This window comes from Clarias gariepinus, chromosome 11, assembly GCF_024256425.1.
Source record: "Clarias gariepinus isolate MV-2021 ecotype Netherlands chromosome 11, CGAR_prim_01v2, whole genome shotgun sequence".
NCBI classification, from domain to species: domain Eukaryota; kingdom Metazoa; phylum Chordata; class Actinopteri; order Siluriformes; family Clariidae; genus Clarias; species Clarias gariepinus.
In genome coordinates this window covers 12,042,067-12,066,206 of record NC_071110.1, presented here as the reverse complement: position 1 = coordinate 12,066,206, position 24,140 = coordinate 12,042,067, and the positions used below count along the sequence as shown (strand labels likewise).

General features: G+C 36.4%; 2 protein-coding genes across 3 annotated transcripts in view; one reads left to right on the top strand and one right to left on the bottom strand.

Moving 5' to 3' along the window:
* The first annotated feature begins 2,320 nt into the window (after positions 1 to 2,320).
* Positions 2,321 to 20,219, top strand: foxn1 (forkhead box N1). The gene is made up of 10 exons (XM_053507626.1): positions 2,321 to 2,723; positions 5,261 to 5,338; positions 8,701 to 8,829; positions 9,456 to 9,791; positions 12,654 to 12,764; positions 13,314 to 13,441; positions 14,657 to 14,753; positions 15,877 to 16,084; positions 17,826 to 18,263; positions 19,139 to 20,219. Exons 3-10 carry the CDS (start codon positions 8,722 to 8,724, stop codon positions 19,423 to 19,425), a joined length of 1,713 nt encoding a protein of 570 aa, XP_053363601.1. The 5' UTR covers positions 2,321 to 2,723; positions 5,261 to 5,338; positions 8,701 to 8,721; the 3' UTR covers positions 19,426 to 20,219.
* Positions 20,216 to 24,140, bottom strand: part of unc119a (unc-119 homolog a (C. elegans)) — a 19,675-nt gene continuing 15,750 nt past the window's right edge. For both annotated transcript variants that reach the window (XM_053507627.1, XM_053507628.1), the window contains exons 4-5: positions 22,493 to 22,665; positions 20,216 to 21,577 (exon numbers count right to left, since the gene is read on the bottom strand). In XM_053507627.1, the coding sequence (XP_053363602.1) occupies positions 21,465 to 21,577; positions 22,493 to 22,665 (286 nt within the window). In that variant the 3' untranslated portion in view covers positions 20,216 to 21,464. The remainder of the gene's footprint in view (positions 21,578 to 22,492; positions 22,666 to 24,140) is intronic.

Below are 24,140 nucleotides of genomic sequence, written 5' to 3'. Positions count from 1 at the left end.
TATGATCGTTTCTGATTTTTTTTTCTTTCTAAATTGTAAAGGAATGCTGAAGGCATCCAAAAAAATGCATTAATCTTCTTTAACCAGTTAATGGTGAGATGTGTCTGCTACTTATGCTCTGTAAAGACTTCTTAACGCCTCTAATCTGAGGTGCTGTTAATTGGACATTTTTCAGGCTAATAACTCTAAATGAACTTCTCGTCTGCGGCAGAGGTAGGTTTTGGTCTCACCCTCCTGAGATGGCCTTCATGAGAGCCAGTTTCATTATGGTGTTTGACGGATTTTGCAAATGGACTTGACAATACTGTTCTTGCAAGAATTATTACTTTTTTTTTTAGAGCCAGGGTAGCTCAGTAGATAAGGCATTGGACTACGGTTCGGAAGATCCCAGGTTTACAACCACCAAGTTGCCACTGTTGGTCCCTTGAGCAAGGCCCTTAACCCTCAACTGCTCAGATGTATAATGAGATAAAAAATAATGTAAGTCGCTCTGGATAAGAGTGTCTGCCAAATGCCTAAATGTATTACAGAAAGGCTGACCTCTGTGTCTTAAAATTACAACTTACTGTTGTTGTTGTTATGTAATTACCTATTATTTTATAGTTTTGAAATCCCCAGTATTGTTGTAGAATGTAGAAAATAAATCACTAAACAAAAACAAAGAAATTTGCAAGTGACCCCAAACTTTTGAACGGTAGTGTGGTGTATGTATATATACACACTGTACTGTTTACTGTATATATACACAACTTTATCGTTGTTGTAAAAAGTACAAAACCAATGAAATCTATCTAATCTAATCTAATCTAATCTAATCTAATCTAATCTAATCTAATCTAATCTAACATTTGCAAATATATACAATAATGCACTGTAAGATACAGTGGTTTACCCGCGTGGTTCTGTCTAATTGTTACCTCTGGTCAGCTTTAAGAACTGTGTATATGTATAGCTCATATGATCTTTTATATTGTAAGGACATATTGTTAGGTGTCATGGGCATATATCTGGAGAATTCAAGAAGTTTTAGTTATAGGTATATAAAAACTGTGGATTAATTTTTCTATTTAATACAAATGCAGGTCCTTGATTTTTAACAAATAGAATAACTGGCGCAACTCATTTTAAAGATATAAAATTGCTTATAATATTTTGTTTTATTTCCTTTTGAGTGCTTAATAGTATCAGATTAACCGATGTGGTTGTCTTTGGCGTGGCCACTTTTGTGGGAGTGGCTTTATTCATTCATGCAGGAGTGTTACGCCACACCCTGGCAGCTGTTTGGACTTCTACTGGAAAATGCATAATTTTATTGCTTTTACCTTGAGCTGAAAGTGAATCACCAAGTTCATAAATCCAGCTGCCGGGGTGGTTTTATGATTCATGAAACTATAAATCAGCATTGAACCTGACTGCTGAGACTTTCCTTAATCAAGCTGACAGTTTGTATTCTGTTTCTTATTCTGGATCTTAAGTCAGAGAAACACCAAGCTATTTGTTTCTGTCAAAACACTTTACTAAATGGCAGGTGTTCAAACATAATAGGAAAGAACTCTGTGTTCATTTACTGCCTTTAAACCACTTAGTTGTAAAATTGTCAATGTATGTGTCCAACTGGAATGTTCAACATGTTGCGGTGAAGTTTTTGACAATGAGAGATCTGTGAGTGTTGCCCAAGTTCACCAGCTTTATCGGAGAGCACGCAAAGACTGGCAGCTGTGTACTCAGGCTCTATCATGCCAAAATATGTGCCACAATCTGTACCCTTTCAGCATTCTGAGGATATGTTATTTCAAGTTCTTTAACTTCTGAGAAGTTTTTTCTTCCAAGGAATGATCAGTAGCTGCATGGTACAATGTTTTAAGTGATCATTGGTTGAGGATCATAGAACCGCATCATGGGTTTTGTTGGAAGTTTTTTAACTGCTTTAGTAGTATGTTTATCTTCTTTGTATATTTTAGATGTTTACACTAACACTTTCAGCAGCAGCATAAAGTTCATCCAAAGAAAGATGTTTACACTGAGAGAAATTTGGCAGTCATGACTTTTTTTTTATTCTTTTTTTTTTTCCACAAAGTATCTATTGTGTCATTGTTGGCATCAGCCATGACAATATAGCAACATGCCTTTCAGGCTTATCTCCACCTGGGTGAAGTCCTTGTGCCGAAATGTACCATGCAGTAAGCAGTCAACTTTTCAGATCAAGAGTATCAGAGGAAGATGTGGAGGTTTAAAGTTGTAAACGTAGGGGCTGTTGGGCAAAGGGCCTGATAGGTACAGTAATAGGATTATGATTAAAGCTGTATCAGATGTCATACTTAAAAATCCAGAGAAAGAGAAAGAATGAGTCCTATGTTCCTAAGCAGCATGTGTGTGTTTCTGTGTGTGTGTGTGTGTGTGTGTGTGTGTGTTTGGGAAACCTGTTGCAGCAAGTCTCTCTCTCCCATGGCTGTGTGGCTCCTGTAGTTTGGCTCTGAGCCAGAGGGAGAGATATCTGTTAACACTTTTTTCACCTGAAACTTCATCATTTGGCCCTGTTAGAGATCGAGTAGAGAGTTAAAGACGAGAGGGAAAAGACGGACAGTTCAAGAACCCTTCCTGAGCAGCTCGAAGGGGGCGTTCATGTTTGAGGGTGTGCTTCTGAATGATATACTTATTATGGGATAAAGGGTGCGAAAATCTGAATGGAACAAGATCCGAGGAGGGCATTCACTGGGTATAAGGTAAATCATATCAGCACTGACTGTGTACTTCTGATTTTTCTTTTCATGGTAAAACATAACGAAATGTCATGCAGAATGTGCCAGAAGTATTGTCAAGTAGAATATTTTATTATTTTTCTGTATTTTCTTGCAGTCATCTTTGTCTGCTTCCTTAAAAAAAAACGTTAGGTTATAACGATACAACATCATGCCATGCAGAAGGGCACAGAAAGGGCAGTCCTACTGGTGCTGTAGCTGTAGCTGGTGCAACCTGCTGATAGAGTATAGATTTTTGTTAGTGAGGCACTGGAATTACACAAAAAATGACTTAAGGACAACTTATTTATACTTAAAATTAATTATGGGATATGTTACCTTCATGTTCATTATTGTTATTATAATACATATATTATAAATAAGCAAATGCAACGCAAAAACTACAGTACATTTGAAATATTATTTAATTAAGGATGCATTTTCAATAGCATACTATGCATTTATTTTTCAACATTATGTTGGTATTACTCTATTGGTAATTCTTTTAGAGCACTTGTCACAGGTGTGTGTGTGTGTTTGCAAGTAGATGCATGTGTAGAACGTAGACTGGAGCATTCCAGTAACGTGACAAATCATCAAGTCACTGTGAATTGATATAAGATAAATGTACAAATGTCCACAAAAGGTTGTGTATTATAAGGTTTGATTTTAAACATCATCTATCATATAGAATTGAGGGGTTTATTATAAGAAAATTATTACAGTATATCAATATTAAATGAAGTGGTTATCAGACAAATCAGAGCAAAATATAGTACTGTGTAAAAGACCTGAGTCACCACTTATTTCTTCATATTAAATTGAATTAAATTAGATTGAATTAAATTAAAGAATTACAAATACATGTTTTACTTTTGCTACAATAAAAGATAAATACAAAAATACAATAAAAAATTAGTTGTTTAAAACACACAAATTAATAATAATAAAAAAATTAACACCCCAAAAAAGAGTACCCTAAAGTACATTTCACACTAGTGTTTTATATTACATTTTTAACCCTTTGTGTGTGAGCAGATATGGCGTTTGTCTTTTTGTACATAATGTAACATGACCATAATAAAAAAGTACAAGAAAATTTGGAAAACCCGAAGATCTCAAGATGTCTAGGACATGCCAGCAAAACAGCAATAACTAGGGCCTCCTTTGCTTTGCCCTATAAAATCATAAATCAGTCAACACTACCCTGTTAAATTATGAACTTTAACTCCCTCTTTTTAGAGATTATTATTTTTTTTTTACTGTGTACAAAATGACACCTTTAAAGCCAAATGATGCACAGAAGTAATGAATGATTTGTGACAGATCCCTAATGGTTAAGAAGTCATTACTTGTCTGTCATATAGATTTATGAAGTACTACGTTACAGCAGAATTACATGGTAGTACGATATCCGTCTCCGCTTAAGAATACTAAATAATAAATGTAAAGTACAGCTGTGTCTATTACGCATGCTTTAGTACACAACTCATATAACAGTTAGCAAAGTTCAATTCAGTGTTGTCTGTATCGGTGGAAAACATTCCAAGAATAGCTCTTTTACATAGTTTTGTCAAGTACTCCTTTCAGGATACGTCAAATATAACGATCACCCAGCACAGAAAGAATAATTTGACTAGTATATAGTGACAGACGAACCACAGAACAATCAGATCTGCAGGAAGAGCAGTGTAGCACTTTTTTTTGATGCTGCTGACATTTGCTCTTACTGAATTGCAGATCAGAGGAAATGTTTAAAAAGCAACCTGAACAGTGCAAAGTACAGAGAGGGCAAATGAAAAAAAAAGAAAAAAGAAAAGCACTATTGACATGATGAATGACATGTAAAAGGAGAAACACAGTCCATTTGAAATGTCAGTCAAAACTGGGTAGGGAAACTCATTCTACAGGATGTTGCATTGACATGCATGAAACAAGCAAGAGATCAGTAAGTTAAATACTTTTTTTTTTCTGATTTATTTTGCACTGTAGTTAAAGTCCAACTGTGTGCAGTGATACATAACAGGATCTGCAACCTACCGCACGCTCAGCAAGCTAAACGATGAAAATGGGCATGCGAAATGATAAAAATACTATTTGCAAATATTTTTTAAATAGGCAAAATCTTTTTCTATTTCTAAACTACATTTGAGTAAAAGACTGAACTCGAAACTAAACTAGTTGTACATGCAAGGATGCATAAATACATTTAAAGCAAATGATCTCAATAGACACCAGATCAGATATCATTTAAAGCAGGATCTACAGTATTTTGTCTGCTCAGCCTTTTCCTTTCTGCACACTGAACTGCTTTCAGTCAAGTCACACAGATAAGGACATAAAGCATAAAGACATCTCAGCTTCCTCTACAGGTCTCAGTTACACTGTCACTGTGTTCCGCATGAAGTCCAACTCACCCATCTCTCTTTCACTTCATCTCCATTCTGCAGATAAATTTGCCGTTCTGTGACTAATGCTTCATGGTTTGTTGGTGATTTTAATGAGTCTCTTTCCCCTCTCAGGCTGTTACCGTAAGTGAACGGAGACAGCGTTTCCAGTAACTCACCTGTGGACACGTGTCTTACTGGTTCGGCGATCAGGTATCAGACATCTAAAATAAGAGATATATATTCCCTCTTGCGAAGTGCAGGCTGACAGTTTCACTGTTAGCCTGGTTGAAAATGCTGACACATATACTGTACTTGAGAAGAATTTCTGTGACTGTTAGGAAGTTACACAATGAAGAAAGTGGGCAGAACACCCAAGAAAGCTACTTCTGGACATGTCCAAGTCTGAGACAATAAAATTACAGCAAAATTGTAAACAGCATTGTGTAAAAGCCTTGAGCCACCCTTCTTTACAATAAATTAAACTAAACTACGTAGATCAAATTAATAAATGGAAATAAATGGTATGCTGCTGGAAAATGCCTAGCGGTACAATTTTTTATTTTCTTTATGTAACAACCTCTGCAGGAACCTCATTTCCCCTCTCGTCAGTTCCAACACCTCAGCCGGTATACACTGAACTGATCATCTGTCACAATCTGCACCTAGTTTACTGCTTTCATTGTGTGGCTAAACAAACTAAATCATTTCTCTGAAACTGCTCAGATACAGGTACTGAAATGAAATGAGAGCCAAAAGCTTGAAAAAAATTAAAGAGATAAAACAAAATCACTTATATTAGGAAAGTTTATGCACATTTGAGAACTCCTTGTCTAACTACTTTTATGCAACTAACTTATCTAACAAAAGTAATTATGTAAAATGTATTAGATATTTTTCTTTTGTAGAAAGCATTTGGTGGCATATTATACTGTACAGTCCTGTAGGTTGGAAAAATTGCTTAGCTGAACTGTGGCTGTATTCTGCTCCTATAATAAAACATCAGCCTTTCTTCAACCCTTTATTGGTATCTAAAGTACCCATATCAGTACCTAAAGAAAAAACGCATACTTGTAGAAAATATATTTTTATGTTCTTTTGCACGTTTTTATGTAGATTTTTTACAAAACATCACAAAAACATCTCAAAAGTCTTGGAAAGCATCTCGTGAAATTTTTAAAATTTTAATCTCAACTTAAAAATTTTGCTAAAAATTAAGCAAATTTTATGTCTGAACTGATAAAACACATCTAGTGTACTGTAGGTTACTGGAAGTAAATGGCGCAGTCAGCTTTTTTTGTAGTTCAACAGAGTACACTTACAATACATCTATCTATCTATCTATCTATCTATCTATCTATCTATCTATCTATCTATCTATCTATCTATCTATCTATCTATCTATCTGTTCAATTCAATAAATTTTTTATAGCACTTTTTAAAATTGTCATTGTCGCAAAGCAGCTTTACACAATTAAATAATCTAACAAATTTAATTATATAATAATTTTTAAATATATATTTCGAAATAACTCTAATGCCATGGTCTATTGATTAAAAATAAAGAAATATGTTTCTGTTTTGATGAAGTGATGATAAAATTTTGTTTTTGGACTTGAGATTTAATCCTACATGTTCCATGCCTTTTTCACAATTGAATGCATGTTTCTGTGCACCTTGATTAGTTTTTTTCTTTTCTAGTGCACATATTTCTGCATTATTTATTTTATAAAGTAAAATTTGATGCACAAATTATAGTAAATTGTGTTTTATTAGCCATAACTCCAAAGGTGGGTCACTTCCACAGCATGGCCAAAAGCGTGCAGACAACTGATTATCATACACAAACTGTACTGTATATCGACCTTTCATAAACTGTTGTGTAGAAAGTCTTAGTATGTGATCGCATTAAGAAGGTGACATTGCTCCTGGACACAAACATAGCTCCATGATGAATTGGGTTGCATGGGTTAAAACACCTTGAATGTCCTAGACAGAGCTGTGACTTTGGATTTTGTGACAGGATGTTTAAATTCATTTTTTTATAAGGAGATGCAAAGACATTGCCATACTGTAACCTTAAAACCATTAATGAAAGCTACCTACATTTTGGATTCCCCTTGGAACATGACTCCACAAGACCAGCTGTGGTTTGAAGGGTTGGGCCTCAGTGGATTAAATTTGTTTGTCTGGTAAATCCCATAGGTGTTTGATCAGACTATGATCTTGAAAGTTTGTGAGCCGGGTCAACAGCCTTGGACTCTTTGCCTTTCGGGTCCTGCGTGCAGTGGGCTATGGTGCACTGTGTGTTCTGGTGTCTTTCTATCATGGCCAGCATGACATATTATTTCAGTGATTTATGCTGCATTGTGTGTGTGTGTGTGTGTGTGTGTGTGTGATCCTATCACTAGTTTACTGGTATATAACTAATAAACAGGGTTAATGTCTTGTTGTCATGTGATGCTAATGGCTGATCGGTGTACTGTAAGTTGTCTGTGAACTCTTTTCTAAAAAAAAAAACTGGGATGTAAAGGGCCCCAACCATTCAGGATGCCTCTATTAGTAAAATGGCACGGTGGCTTAGTGGTTAGCTCTGTTGCCTTGCACCTCCAGGATCCGGGTTCAATTCCTGCCTTGGGTCTGTGTGCATTGACTCTGCATGTTCTCCTTGTGTTTGGTGGGTTTCCTCTCACAGTTCAAAGACATACAGATTAGGCTAATCAAATAACCTGTAGTGTGTGTGCATGATTATACAGTATGTTAGCAGATTTTAAAATCAGAGAAATGTCAGAAGAATCATCCAAAGATTGGGATGAGAAAAACTAAAATCTAAGCACCATAGAATTTGTTCCAATCAATACTGTTATTATTATTATTATAGCTATTACAGTTACTCACTATATGCTCTTTAGTGACACTATACTTATGATAAAATAACACCAATTTTGCAAGACACTTAAGCAAGTCCACTAAAGCCTTGACTGGTAATGTTACTAACACTAGATGACACACCTACTGTACTGTACAAAGTGGACAAAAATTGATGTAGATACAGTTAACCTCCACCGATCATGTTATTGGCTGCTAACTGCTAACATACTTTGTCAGTGTAGCTAAAGGTTCTATATGGATCTATATTACAGGTTATTACAGGTCTCAGAGCTCCTCCAAAGTGTTAATGCTTCAGCTGAAATAACCCTCAAATGATGACTTTTTTTCCACAGCATATTTGGTGTATTCCCTGACAATCAGCATTTTAGCTTTTTTAAAAAAAATATTATATTGCCATCCACTTTGTACCATGACTTGTGCCATTAGATACCTGAAATAGGCTCCAGGCCCCATAACTCTACACTTAGCGGTATAGACATAAGTGGATATATCTTTTGGCTAATATTAGGAAAAAAAAGTCAATTATATATGAGTTAAATAATTTTGCTCCTTACCCAACCATTCGGTATAGTATGAATAAGCTGTGCCTTCTATTAGTTATAACATTGTAATGCATTCATTTTAAATGTCCTGAGTGGATCTTCTGCTAATGTAATGCTTCTGTCAATGTAATGCTTCTAAAGGGTTGATCTTGTTGGGGACAGATGTCTACAAATCCAGGAGCTTTCTCACCTGGAGTCAGTAGCAGCCCACCCAAAAGCCTTCAGGCTGCACTGCTTGAATCACCCAGTGTACAAATGCCACTGTCACAGGTCTGACTTTCTCCATATAAATAAATATGTCAGAAATGTCTGATTTGATACCAAGTTCATTTAAGTTGTTTCTATAGAGATTCTATGCCTTCTAGTGCTGCCAGGCAGCTGCATGCAAGAGTATGCACATGCTTTATGTCTCTATAGCGTGAAGGAGCCATGAACCTCAACACAAGGCACCATCTAAGGACAAGGTGCCCTGGAGGCACAATGCCTGCTTTTAACCTTGTCAGATTTATTTAATTTATATTAATATGTGACAGCTCATATATCACATCAAATGCTTTAATGTAATCATTATCAGATCAAGGGGCCATACATATCTTTGCATTTTTATGCTGTCTTTTAGAGTGAATCTAGGACAGCAGGTGATGCCCTTTCAGTGATTAATAGGAACTTTGATTTCTGTCTATTTTGGAATTGTTTTTTTTTTTAAGATGTGAAATAAAAACAGAAAAGCTGGTTTTAAGTTTTTTTTATGCTTTTCATTGATCTCACCTATGATGATCTTTATAGGTACACACTCCGTAGGTGCTCGATGACAATTAGGATTAACAATTACAGCTTCACAAGTTATCACATCATGTGTATGAAGACACTTTTATTTTTTGCTGTGCCATGTCTAGTGTCTGAAATCCAGCAGCGCAGAAGGCTCTATCACCAGCTCTCAGAGAGAGAGCGTCCTCTACAGGCTGAAGAGTGGAGCTGCAGAGCACTTCAGAAGGCACAGTGTAGATGGGAGCTTTGTGGACCTGGAGTCTGAATCAAGCAAGGACAAGCGCTTTCACCCTTACGGGAGGCAATACAGTGATGGAGCAGTCACAGGGGCGTCGCTGTACTGCTGCCTCAGGGAGAGTAAACTACCAGAGTCCCTCACTCAGACCAACACTGATATTGCAGACCTACAAGAGGAGAATGGGTGGACTTCACTCGGCACCACTGTACAGGCCTCTATGTTTATGGTAAGAGGCTAAAAAGAATGAATACTACAGTGGTGTGAAAAACTATTTGCCCCCTTCCTGATTTCTTATTCTTTTGCATGTGTGTCAAACAAAAACCGTTAACTATTAGTCAAAGATAACATAATTGAACACAAAATGCAGTTTTTAAATGATGGTTTTTATTATTTAGGGAGAAAAAAAAATCCAAACCTACATGGTCCTGTGTAAAAAAGTGATTGCCCCCCTTGTTAAAAAATAACTTAACTGTGGTTTATCACACCTGAGTTTAATTTCTGTAGTCACCCCCAGGCCTGATTACTGCCACACCTGTTTCAATTAAGAAATCACTTAAATAGGAGCTACCTGACACAGAGAAGTAGACCAAAAGCACCTCAAAAGCTAGACATCATGCCAAGATCCAAAGAAATTCAGGAACAAATGAGAACAAAAGAAGTTGAGATCTATAAGTCTGGTAAAGGTTATAAAGCCATTTCTAAAGCTTTGGGACTTCAGCGAACCACAGTGAGAGCCATTATCCACAAATGACAAAAACATGGGACAGTGGTGAACCTTCCCAGGAGTGGCCGGCCGACCGAAATTACCCCAAGAGCGCAGAGACAACTCATCCGAGAGGCCACAAAAGACCCCAGGACAACATCTAAAGAACTGCAGGCCTCACTTGCCTCAATTAAGGTCAGTGTTCACGACTCCACCATAAGAAAGAGACTGGGCAAAAACGGCCTGCATGGCAGATTTCCAAGGCGCAAACCACTTTTAAGCAAAAAGAACATTAAGGCTTGTATCAATTTTGCTAAAAAACATCTTAATGATTGCCAAGACTTTGGGGAAAATACCTTGTGGACCGACGAGACAAAAGTTGAACTTTTTGGAAGGTGCGTGTCCCGTTACATCTGGCGTAAAAGTAACACAGCATTTCAGAAAAAGAACATCATACCAACAGTAAAATATGGTGCTGGTAGTGTGATGGTCTGGGGTTGTTTTGCTGCTTCAGGACCTGGAAGGCTTGCTGTGATAGATGGAACCATGAATTCTACCGTCTACCAAAAAATCCTGAAGGAGAATGTCCGGCCATCTGTTCGTCAACTCAAGCTGAAGCGATCTTGGGTGCTGCAGCAGGACAATGACCCAAAACACATCAGCAAATCCACCTCTAAATGGCTGAAGAAAAACAAAATGAAGACTTTGGGGTGGCCTAGTCAAAGTCCTGACCTGAATCCTATTGAGATGTTGTGGCATGACCTTAAAAAGGCGGTTCATGCTAAAAAACCCTCAACTAAAGCTGAATTACAACAATTCTTCAAAATTCCTCCAGAGCGCTGTAAAAGACTCGTTGCAAGTTATCGCAAACGCTTGATTGCAGTTATTGCTGCTAAGGGTGGCCCAACCAGTTATTAGGTTCAGGGGGCAATTACTTTTTCACACAGGGCCATGTAGGTTTGGATTTTTTTTCTCCCTAAATAATAAAAACCATCATTTAAAAACTGCATTTTGTGTTTACTTTTGTTATCTTTGACTAATAGTTAAATAGTGTTTGATGATCAGAAACATTTAAGTGTGACAAACATGCAAAAGAATAAGAAATCAGGAAGGGGGCAAATAGTTTTTCACACCACTGTATATACAGTAATTTTACATCTTGAGTATGCTCCACGTACACTTTCTATAGGGAATGGAGATGGGACTTTTTTGGCAAGATTTATTTTCATTGAAATAAAAGGAATATTATATTATTACCCAGTAATAAGTAGGAAATGCCTTTAGGGTTTGTCAAGTCAGTCATGTCAAGGCAATCTGTAACTCCAGTAGACAGAAGACAGCAAATCAGGCAAGGCATCAGGTGATTTTCAAAAGTGACTCTTAGAACTTAGAGTGCAATCAGGATAAAAGTACTGACTTATATCATTTATTGATGAGCTAGTGTTGGAAGTTATTAAGTAAGTACATTTTAAATTATGTACACGTCTCTTAGATTATAGTATTATAGGGTCTTTTATCCTATAACCTTATTAACTTATGAACATAAATATACACATATTGTATTATCCATACCATTAAAACCATTACCATTAAAACCACCTAGGTTTTGGGTTTTCTTGTGTCACTAGGGCGTGGCTGCACAGGACCTCTAGGGGCGTGCTGTGGCGTCTGGAACCAGGAAAATGACCACAGATATAGAATATATACAAATAGATGTAGATTAGAATCTTTATTGTCATTTACACAAGTGCAATGAAATTGAGTGAAACCAAAAAAAGTGCTGACTGCTTCCCTTTAAAACAATGACACAAAAAACTGTAGCCAGAAAAACAAATCGTTTGGGAAGCTTAACTCGGATTGGGATCTGGGAAGTTTGTAGGCTGGGTCGATTTTTGCCTCACTGGTGTATAATTGATAATGAAGGTTATTTAAGTCACCTGGTGGTGGTGTTAATGTTATAATTGATTGCCATCAATATAAAATGTTAACAGAATTAAAATTTTTGTCAGAATACCAAGCTTAGATACTATTTTGACATTTCGCATTTCAGATTTAACCTACAGTCACCCCGAATTGGATCAGCACAGCACACCTTGTAATAGAAACGCATGAACGGTGATGACCCAGAATCCAGGGACAAGCTAAAAAAAATAGAGTAGGTTTTAAGAAGGTATATGTACGGTATATATAAGGAAAGCCTGACAAATCTCTAAGAGATTCCACGATCCCGGTTGCCAGAGGCTAAACTTCTTTGAGTACAGGAATGTTAGACAGGCAGATGTGATTGCAGATAACTCCACTATAGGGCAATATTAAAATTAATGAATTACTTTGTATCTTTGTGCCAAATTAACTCGTGGGCTTTTTTTTTTTTTTTCGTGGCAGGGAGCTGAAGAGAGCACTGATCGGATACAGAACAGGCCTGAGGGTCCACCTAGTTATTCCTCGTCTACCCACAGTAGTACATACAGCACCCTCAGTCCCCTGCACCATCAGGTAAACTGGGTGTCTCTTTGTGTCTCCGCAGGCAGAGTTTTGTATAGGTACATGTGTTATATGCAGTAAGAGTTGCTGATATTCTTTCATGCACTATGGAGGACAATGAAGACATTTATCCAGTATCTATTTCTATTTTCCCAGTACATTTTTATTTACCTAAAGTCAATATCAGCCCCACAGCTGAACTTTTAACATGTGTCAACAAGAAATGCCTTGTCTGATAACTGAGGGATAGTTTGGAAATGTTTCATACTTGCAATCAAAACATTGGCAGGATGTTCTTCTACATAACAGAATACAAAAAAAGCAGTACAAGACAGCTCAGCATGTGTACAGTATCTTAGGAAAAGAATGTGCGGTTTTGTAGAAAAGCTGGGCAAACAGTTTAGTGATTCATCCATGATTCAGAATTATTTGCAGAAATTACAATGTATTACAAGCTGTGAATGCACCTTTTATCAGACTTGTCCAACACACAGATTATTAAACTGTCACTGCATGGCATTTAGAGCATGGAATTTATTTTAAAGCATTTTTTCCCTCCAGTTTCCAGGTGAGTATTCATCAGGAGGACTAGAACTCAGCTCACGCTATTCTTACCAAAGCCTTTCTCCACAAACCGGCCGAGATGGTTCAGTTCAGCCACAATACCCCAAACCCATCTACTCCTATAGGTAAGCACACTCACTGTACTGTACCTGCTTCATCTTGTGCTTAAGTAACACACCTGCCCTCAAAAAAAATCACTCCCTGAGGCATGCAGGTAGGTGTGTGATGAACTATGTACTCAGTTTATGACATCTGAGCTTAATATCATCGTATAGTAAAGAGACTAGAATTTCTGCCGTGAATTAATTGAAATCATTTTACAAATCATTTGTGTATGTACGTATGTGTATATACAGTAGATACAAATATAATCCAATTTTTTTTTTTACCTTTTTACAATTAAGCATTTTAGCTCGTTTACCACTACAATTATATACTGCATAGTACTGTATTATGGAGTCATGGAGCCATAATTTACAGTATTGGGAATCAAATATGGTGAAGACAGGTGAGATTGAATTGTCAAATTTAAATAACATTTTTATAGACAATTACTGTTAATAAAATTTTTGCCACAACTGCATAGATGTGCTTCAATGGATTAGTATAAAGATTTTTTTTTAAATGTGCATATAGCAACATTTTATAGTACTTTAAAAATTCTGTCAAAAAGTGTACCAATTTACATCTTTACCATATTTTCACAAATATTTTCACTGCATTTGCAATTCACTAAAATTCTCTAAAGAATTACAAAAAAATTAAACAGTCATATTATTTCTTGAATTTAAAATCATAGCGTTAGCTTTTATTTGGAATATCAAATACATTCTAAAATTAATATGTTCAACAATTATTTACATTTTTATAGTTCACAGAATGCAAAATGACAATAAATGACAAATAAAATTTTACAAAATTTTGAAAGCTTACTGATCTTTGGTCCTAGGTGTAAGTACTGTATTGAGGCTTGCTTTAGGCTCAGTTCTGAATTTTGCAGTTAATATTTTTCTTTATTTAATTTTATTATGTTTATTATTTTACAATGTTAGTTAGACATTTTGTTAATGTTACTTATGGTGTGTTATTAATGCTTATGTATGATTCTTATGTATGAAGGTCTGATGTCTCGTATCGAATGTGATTGTAAAGAGTTCAGGAGTTATGTGGTTTATGTAACAGTCTGAGTGCCGCATGCCAAGCATGTTCAACCTGGCAGCAGTGGAGTTACTAAGCCGAATTAGACTTATAATGTATCCATCTAAACATGGATATTATAATATTATTATAATAAACTTTTATAATAATAAATTTTTTTGCATTTTTTATTTTTTTTGTAGCATTCTTATATTCATGGCTCTGAGGAATAGCAGGACTGGCAGCCTGCCTGTGAGTGAGATCTACAGTTTCATGACAGAGCACTTCCCCTATTTCAAGGTATTCACATGCTGGTCTGTCACATGATCATGCGACAGAAGGATCTCTTATTTATACTTATTTCTTTGCTTTTTGATGCATGCATTTGTATTACTTATAGTGGAAAAAAGAATGTTTCTTACTGAAAATGATACACTAGGTACTACTACATCGCACACCTTTCCACTGCTCCTGGGGACATTATCCTGGCAAAGTCCCAGTCGTGATCAATGATAAAGTATCATGAGCACAAATGGAGCTCTGTGCTGGAGCTGCCTTGGGCTATGCCCGTTATAGCTTGATTTCTCTGTCTTCACCTGCTGACTCGATTTGGCCTCAGACAGGCTTAAGTAAGGAAGAGATTAGCATGGCACTGTGTTGGTTGCCATGTAAGTAAACATAAGTTCAGATTCTGAGCAGCTCTGCTGTCTTTACAGTACTAAACTTTACAGACATGCTAAGGCTAATATACATTGCACGCTATGTTAAGCTTTAGGCAGAATGATGAAACATTGTTCATAGTGTGCAGTTTTTTTGACATTTTGACATGTAATTGACAATAATATTACTTTTCCATGTGTAAGGCATAATTTGTTGTGTTTTACAAGGCTTAAACTTCATTCAGTAGTCTTGTTTATGAAAATGTATTGCATTAGATAGGCTATATTTCTCTTTTTGTGCATTTTTATTCATCCACAATGATAGCACCATTCAGCATGTTTTTTAAAGCTGCCAAGCATCAATCATGAGTAGTCTTCAGGCACAAGTTAAATTGATGCAAAGGCTAAATTCCTTATGTATTATCTCAGGATTGCTTTGGGTTGTCAAATTAAATTTTGCCCTGAAACCATGACAGTTTGAGTCACTATATAGAATGGGGGAAATTCTTTGTGGAAACCTCATGAAAGTGACAAACAATTACTCCTGCACCAAGTTGCCAAACCTTGGGTAACTGACTTTTTTTTTTTTTGCATCTGATTGACACCTGCCATTTACTTGGAATTAAACATATTTATAAAATTTGCAACTTTTCAAAGACCTGGACCATTTATTTACTAGTACCTTTACATGACAGTACAGTATGACCTGTATGTAAAAGGTCAATATTTAGTCTCTGTCTCAAATTAAAATTTTTCTTGATCAGACAGCACCTGATGGCTGGAAGAACTCCATCCGTCACAATCTCTCCTTGAACAAGTGCTTTGAGAAAGTTGAGAATAAGAAAGGGAACTCATCACGAAAAGGCTGCTTGTGGGCTCTCAACCCTGCTAAAGTGGAGAAGATGCAAGAAGAGCTGCAGAAGTGGAGAAGGAAGGATCCTGTTACAGTACGAAGGAGCATGGCCAGACCAGGTGAGCACAACTTGGGTGATTAAAGGCACACAACATGGTTTATTATAAAAAAATTAATAAAAATAAAAGCTGTTTATTGTCAAGCACATACCTTTAGCAGCTTCTGCATAATGAATAGCTCAACGCATGATGTCAAATGTTTTGGAACCATGAAGTGGTTTCTGCTCTTGAAGCCCAAGGTGTTGCTTTCTGTGATTCTTTTCTGCTCACCACTTTTTGTAAAGAATGTTTATTTAAGTTACCCAAGCATTCCTGTAAGCTTCAACCAGTCTAAAAATCATCTTTTGATCTCGTTCTACAAGATGTTTCTGCTTGCAGAATTGCTCCTCCTAATGTTTTGTTCTTTTTCACTGCATTCTTTGTACACGACATGAAATGCTGTGTATGAAAATCCGCAGAGATTAGCAGTTTGTGAAAAACTCAAACTAGGCAACAAATGCACTGCTGTCACATTATTGGTTAACGGAATAATTGCATAAACAAGCAAACTTTTCCGTAACACCAAGTTAGTGTATATGCATCTAAGATAGATAGATAGATAGATATTTTATTGATTCCAAAGTAAATGCATTATTGATTATAATAATTGTTAACAGCATTACTGCAATATTTGATTAAATTTACAATTTTTATACAGTTTTGCAAATGAAATCACAATTGTTATGATGAATTACATTTTAGTTTAATTTACATTTGTAACATGCAATTTCACACAAGTGATATTCATGTGAATGTATGTTGTCCATAATGAAGTTAAAGATGTATTTGGCTTATCTTCCTTTTTTGCCTTTACATATTTATAAATGAAGTAAAACACATAAGATGTTTTTTTTTACTGTAAAGGTATTAAATAAATACAAAATGCAGACATAAAATATTAATAAATACATACAAATTAATAAAAAAAGATCACAACTTCAAAGTATTGGGCTGCGTCAAGTAAAGAAAACAACTAGGGAGATTTAAAATGACCAGAACTGGGTTAGAGAACCATTAGGATTGTGACTAAACAGCTGTGTGGCCATAAGAAAACCACTTATTAGTGACACTAATCAGAAAAAAAAAACTTGAATTGGCTAGGGAGACTAAAGATTAGACTCTGGAGCAAAGGAAATGTTCATGTGAACTGATGAGTCTGGATTGACCTTATTCCAGAGTGATGGACGTTGAATAAAATCTTAAGGTTTGTGACGTTTTTTTTTTTTTTTTGGTGGGGCAGTGTATAAAAGTTTCATTTCTGCTTTGACATGTGCATTACTTGTGGTAGTGTTCGAAACCAGAAGTACTACCAAAGAACAACTTACAACATTCATGTAAAATGCCTAAAAATCAAGGATCTGCTGTCCTATACAAACTCTGCTTTGATTAAAAAGTCTTTGGTGCCACTTTATGTCTCCACTTTTAAGAATCTTTTATATTTTGCTTGTGTCTCCTTTTTAACTCGGTGTCAGTCATGTTTCTTCCTCAGATAGTATAATTAGTCTCTGGTCAGTATGTACAGCTTTTTTGGAAAAGTTCATTGAAAATGGTAGTAAAAAACGTGTATATTAAAAATATGTTTATTTATTAATTTATTTATTTGGGTGGGGGGGGGGGGTTGTTGTTAGTAACACCAGTTGTTTCAACCAATTTGATATTTCAGTCATAATTTAAACAGTAATTTGAAATTAATACAAATTTATATATCTTTAAATAGACTTTTTGGTCAAATTTCAAACAATTTCATGTCTCATTCTTGCAGAGTTACTGGATCATCTTCTAGGTGATAGACCAGAGAAGCCCAGGTCCCTCTCTGCTCACCTTAATAACCACACACACTCTCAGTTCCCCAGAGTCAGCTTGCCTCCTCCATACACTCCCACTACTCATCAAAGACGACCATACTACAGTTATTACAGCGTACCATCACAGGCTGTCTCCCAGCAGCTCCCATACATGCCCTCTTGTCCGCCAGGCTTCTCATTCTACCCCTCAAACCCCCAGCAGCCCAGCACACAGTTGCCACCTAGGACAGGCAGCCTGGACTCCCCCTTACCTGCACACACACCTCCAAGCTACAGTGCTGCTCTACAGGCCAGCCAGAGTGCTGTGGGAAGCATGCAGGAGCTCCTCATGGAGGGGGAGCTGAGTAACGACATAGACATGCTCAATCCGAGCCTAACGGACCTGCAACTCCATGGTAGGAAGTCAGACATAAAAATAGAGAAAACTTAATAGGCAAGGCTTTTTGAAACGTTAGAAATAATCGTTCAAAGTTTTATAATAGTGCAGTCATGTTTAATAGTACATCATTGATAATAGTATTCCTAGTGATATGACAAAAAGGTTATTAAAGTAGCATAATGGTGCAGATCCAGCATTAGGGGTATAAACCTGACCACAAATTACTGTCTATGCATTTCCCTCTGTCTGTTTGGGCTACTCTCACTTTTTTCCAGCTGGAAGTGATTACAACAGCGGTAACTACAACCAACAACATTATTTGCAAATGCAGTGCTGATATAGCAAAATATGTATTAATAAATATTTGCTACAATACTTTATTTGCATAATCATGATCATAATCTCCTATCTCAAGAACAAGTGATAAGTTGAGGATGAGTTTACATCACATGCAGTTTATAAATTATATGTCAATCATATGCTGTTGATTAATTTATAGTTGTTTACAGTCCATGTATTGTTTAAAATGATTTAATAGGGCTGGTGATAACATTAGGTTTAAACAGTGGAGAATACAACTAGATTGTTAGGGTGTTCTCCACCAAGTTCAAATCTCAGCCATTCCATATACAGTACACTGAGAAAATGCACTTTTAAAGGTTCTGGATTTAATGTTTTTTTTTACTAACTTGTCCCCAGTGGGACATAAGGCACCTATGATTTGCATTCACTGGTCCCAGTCATGTACAGCTCGCTGGGCCAGATTGTTTTGGGTCGGCCTTGTCTACTATCGGTTGCAGGGCACACAAGCACATTTAACCAACCTTATCAACGATAAATATACTTGGGTCTAATAGGTTCTTTGATAAACACTGATATCACTCTCCGCAGGTTGTCTCTGGGAGGAGCTCAGGAATGACAGTTTGGAATCAGAACCACTGCCACTCGTGGACATGTCCAACACATCTGCCCAGCTCAGCCCTGACCATGTCGGGGATTGTGGGGATGGATGTGGCTCGGGTAGCGAGGAGGTGAACATAGCGGGATCAGAGGCAGCACTACAGACGAGTATTTCTGATCTCTACATCACTGGACTGTGTTCAAGTGACTTCACCAGCACAGACAGCATGTCAGGTCTCCATTCTACCATGACAAACACTCCGATTGCCCTGCTTTGAAACATTGTTTTTTAAACATCATAATCAGTCAGTATTAGTGAAACTGTATGCTGATAAACTAAAAAAAATAGTGATTTAAATTTTTTTGAAACAAAAAAGAATGTTTAAAGTATGTCCATTTAGAATATCAGTTACACATGACAATGCATTAACTAAACACTGTGTGAAATAAAGCTTTTTCAGTGTGTCACAAAAGAGGCTGTTTAATTTAGCATAGGGTGGAGCTGACACAAGCAAAAGATGAATGAATTATACACCTGCATAAATGAAGCACTGATTATTAAGATGCATTATGAAAAATATTACACACCCATTTTAGGTGCTTGTGATGCATTTCTTCTCCTGTCTGACAGCAGAGATTTCTGCCTAAATTTCTGATTTCTCTCTCTCTGTTTGTGCCCTGTAATGGGTTGTACCCTACCTAATGCCCCAAGTTCCCTCGGATAGGCTCCCCACAACCCCAGACAAAAAAGCAGTACAGATAATGGCTAGATGAACATTTTATTACCTGGATTTAGAATTTATTCTAGTACAGGTTTATTGCACTAGGTGGCAGTATAGAGCTCGTCTAATATGCCAGTGCTGCCAAATCAAGCACTCAAATAGGCAGTGTGAATGTTAATAACAGCACAATGATCTCAGATCAGGGGTAGCTTAGTGGTTACGGCATTGGACTATGGTTCAGAAGGTCCCAGGTTCAAATCCCCTGATCACCATGTTGGTCCCTTGAGCAAAGCCCTTTAACCCTCCTCTCCTCAGATGTATAATAAGATTTTAAAAAAAGTCTGTCTAAATGATGTGCAGGCTCTATTTCTAAATTTAAAATAGATGCCTTTAAGATTTACCTCATTAGGAAACAGTTGAATGTTTTAAAAGAAATTGTTCTCTATCATGCGTGAGCTGTTAACCAGAACACAAGGCAAATTTATTTTAAGAGTAAAATGTAAATTGAGAGTCAGTCTGTATGCTCTTTCTTGATCATCATCATTTCTCAGTGGTCTGGAGTGTTTAATAAAGAACACAAAGTAAACAATGATAATGATATCAATAATAAACAATCACTATGATGTATAAAATACCCAAAGTAATATAGAACTATATATCAGATTTTTTTATAGTGCTATAAAATACTTTAGACAAAGATCATCAATAAATTTGCAATCAACCAAAATCAACCATGTTTAATAATAATAATAATAATAATAATAATAATAATTAGAATAATAAGGTTTAAGGGCAGTGGGCTAAACCACTTTGCTTCAGTCAGTTTATGCACATAGAGCTCATGTCCAGACACTCATACCTATGCATCCACATTGATTACAAAATATCTAAAAAGGTTGAATATTAAACATTATTTGGAATGTTATGCAGGTCATCTTAAAAATATATATTTTAAGGATACCAGTACTGACACCAATTATTACTTAATTTTTTTTATACCAGTCAGAAGATCATGCACTGTTATTCATATTTGCTCTCTTTGAATTAGGGAAATCACCAGAGCTAAATGGCACATTCTGACATTATGCTTGTTCAGACCAACCCAGGGGACGGGGGGTGGGATCAGTATCAACGGTATCAGTGCATCCCTATTACCTACGGACGTATAGAGCAGACACTGAGAAAATGATCTCTACATAAAGATTCTAAGTATTATACGAAACACACCAGAGCACAAACGAAAAGCATGTCATGCAATCTTAATTATTAATAAATGCACATGAATGCATACACAACTATACACTCACATACATGCAGAGATACATTAACAGGTAACAATCAAAAATAAACTATTCTAGGTTTAACACAATATTAGGGTACAGTAGGACCCAGGTTTCAGTGTAGAATTGTCTTTTCTGACTCTGAACACACACACACACACACACACACACACACACACACACACACACACACACACACACACACACACACAAATATCCTGAGGTTGGGATGATTTTTTTTTTTTTTTGCCAGACAAATATTCCAAGGCTGGATTGGCTGCCTTAATGCTTCAGTCCATGTTTCTGATAGAGCACCTAGGGGCCGCCGCTGTAGGAGTAATCTGCTTTATTGTGCATCACCAGCTTGTTGTCCACAAAGTAGAAGCTGTCTGACTGCGTCTCGTATGGGCGCTCGATCATCTCGTTCACTTCGAAACAAAAATCAAATGAGGAAGACGTCAGTTATCGGACACCTACACTTACCAACAACGTGTCAACATACTGTACAGTAGAGAACGATGCTTACTGAAGAAACTACACTGGTTATCTTATACTTCTGAGAAAAATATCAGCCTGAGAAGAGCTAAACTTAATAAGGAGTTTTTTCTTTTATTGCAATTGAAAAGAAATTTAGATTTAGTACAGTATACAGTATTCCTTTATCCCCAATTTCAATTTATTCCAATTCCTCCTGGGGATGAAGGAGTGTGTGAACACATGCTAAGGTTATACTGTATTTGTGCCTTGTTCCTTTAAGCATTTGGCAGACGCTTCTGTTCAGAGCGACTTTGAGGTTTCTGTCATTGAATAGATACTTACACTGGGTTATTAGGTTACTAACTAAAGCTAAAGCTAAATATCTATCCTTACATTGACTAGAATAAAGCATTTACTTAAGATGAATGAATATGAATGTTATTTATTATTAATGCAGTACTTAGGAAGTTTGAGTCAGATTAAAAAGCATTTAGTAGAAGTTATCCCTCACTACAGTTATTTATGATTATTGTTATTATTTTGGAGACCACATTTCTTCCACGAAGTGGACAGTTCATCACTATCCTTCCAGGTTCTAATAATACACTAAAGCGTTATTATTAACACTATTAACCCAATTCCAGTTGATTTTATTGTCCTGCATCTTTACTTAATTTGACCCTTTTGAAACTGCAACCATTTTTTTAGCCATGAAAAACATGACACATACACAAGAGTTTTACCCAAACAAGCTGATTACCCTCAAGATTTCTGTAACATTAAGTCTACAGTATGCTGGTACTGTAGTTTATAAAGATAAAAAGAGCTAATGGGGTAAAAGGAGGAGCAAGTATAAGGGCACTTACTGAGCTCTTCAGACAGGGGAGGGAATTCATAGATGTGCTCGCAGGTGTTCTTGCTGCTGGGGATACAGAAACCAAACTCAAAGTCGAAGCTTTTCAGCAGCCGGCCTCTGAAGTAGTGCCTCTCGATCATACGGAAGTTGTTGATGGGAATGTCTCCTACTGTGAATTCCACCCTGCAGTAGTAGAAGAGGGCATGCTATTTACAGTACTCTTCAGGAAAGAGTTTTACTAGAAACAGGGTTTAACCTCATGATGTTATTACTCCAGTGAATTCAATAAGACCTCAATGATTTAAGTTTTTTTTTTTATTCAATTCAATTCAATTTAATTTGTATAGCGCTTTTAACAATTGACATTGTCACAAAGCAGCTTTACACACTCAAAAGAATTATTTAAGTTTGTATGAAATGTGAACGTGTATGAATCAAAATGTCCCTGATGAGCAAGCCGAGGACGACGGCGACAGCGGCAAAGAAAAACTCCCTGAGATGGTATCAAGAAAGCTTGAGACAATTGTGACAAAAGCACTATACAAATAAAATTGAGTTTCATTGAATTGAGAGGAACTTATCCTTATTTGGGTGAAACGGAGAGCAGGGGTCCGTTCTTCGTACGTCGCTTGACACATCCGAGATGAACTGACACATCTAAGATAAGATCATCGTGCTAATTACGATCCGGCTAATACGGTTCTTCGAGCTCACCTGTTGTTGATGATTAGTATATCTGGATTGAGTTGTCCAGGATTATTGCGCGCTCGTGCGTTGGTTTAAAAGGCGATATGCATCGAGAGTAGAAACACTGATCACAAGCCCTCCGATTGGTTGACGAAATGGAAAAAAAGCGGCTCAACTTTTTTTTTTGTAACACGTGTTATGCGCTGAAATGCCCCCCTGCCATGGATTGCCCCCCTACATAATCGCTATCAAATATTATATTAGAACATAAATTCATAGGTTAGTGGTTTACAAATTACATGAGACAATAAAATAAAATAAGCAATATAAAAAATAAATATTTTGTATATAAAAAATAAAAATATTAATATTTTTTTAAATACAACATGTATACTTTTATATTATTTATTTTATAATAAAATTAGTTTCAATTTATCATTATAAAATATATATTTTTTATATATATAAATATTTATTTGCATATTTTTATGACAAACCCCTGAAAAATAAATGTGTTATAAAATAAACATTATACAAGAATTTGTATTAATGGTCTTGACGGCTGTCTCGTGCCTAGGGTTTATTATAATAGTAATATCATATTTAATAACAATAAACCTATGAATTTATGTTCATATATAATATTTGATAGCGATTATGTGTGTGTGTGTGTGTGTGGGGGGTCCATGGCAGGGGGCATATACTTTTCTTTTCCCACGTGAGTCAGTCGTGCTCTTTAAACAATCAGATGTGACCTCGCCATTTCATCCAATCATAACCCGCCAGGAGCGCAGGCTAAATCCTGTTTACATGAAATAAACCTGCTTCCGAGCAGGTTCAAGCTTATGGATATGTTGCTATGACAACAAATACTAGAAGCGCATCGAAGAACGAAACAATCCAAGATCAGGACAAATCCACAACAATCAAATCCAGCTAACTGAGTTAGCGATGTACAAAGAACGGACCCC

Coding starts and splice junctions, on each gene's coding strand:
- foxn1 (XM_053507626.1), top strand. CDS start 8,722: ATGTCTACAAATCCAGGAGCTTTCTCACCTGGAGTCAGTAGCAGCCCA. Junction 12,765..13,313: donor TCAGTCCCCTGCACCATCAG/GTAAACTGGGTG, acceptor TTTTCCCTCCAG/TTTCCAGGTGAGTATTCATC. Junction 13,442..14,656: donor AAACCCATCTACTCCTATAG/GTAAGCACACTC, acceptor TTTTTTTTGTAG/CATTCTTATATTCATGGCTC.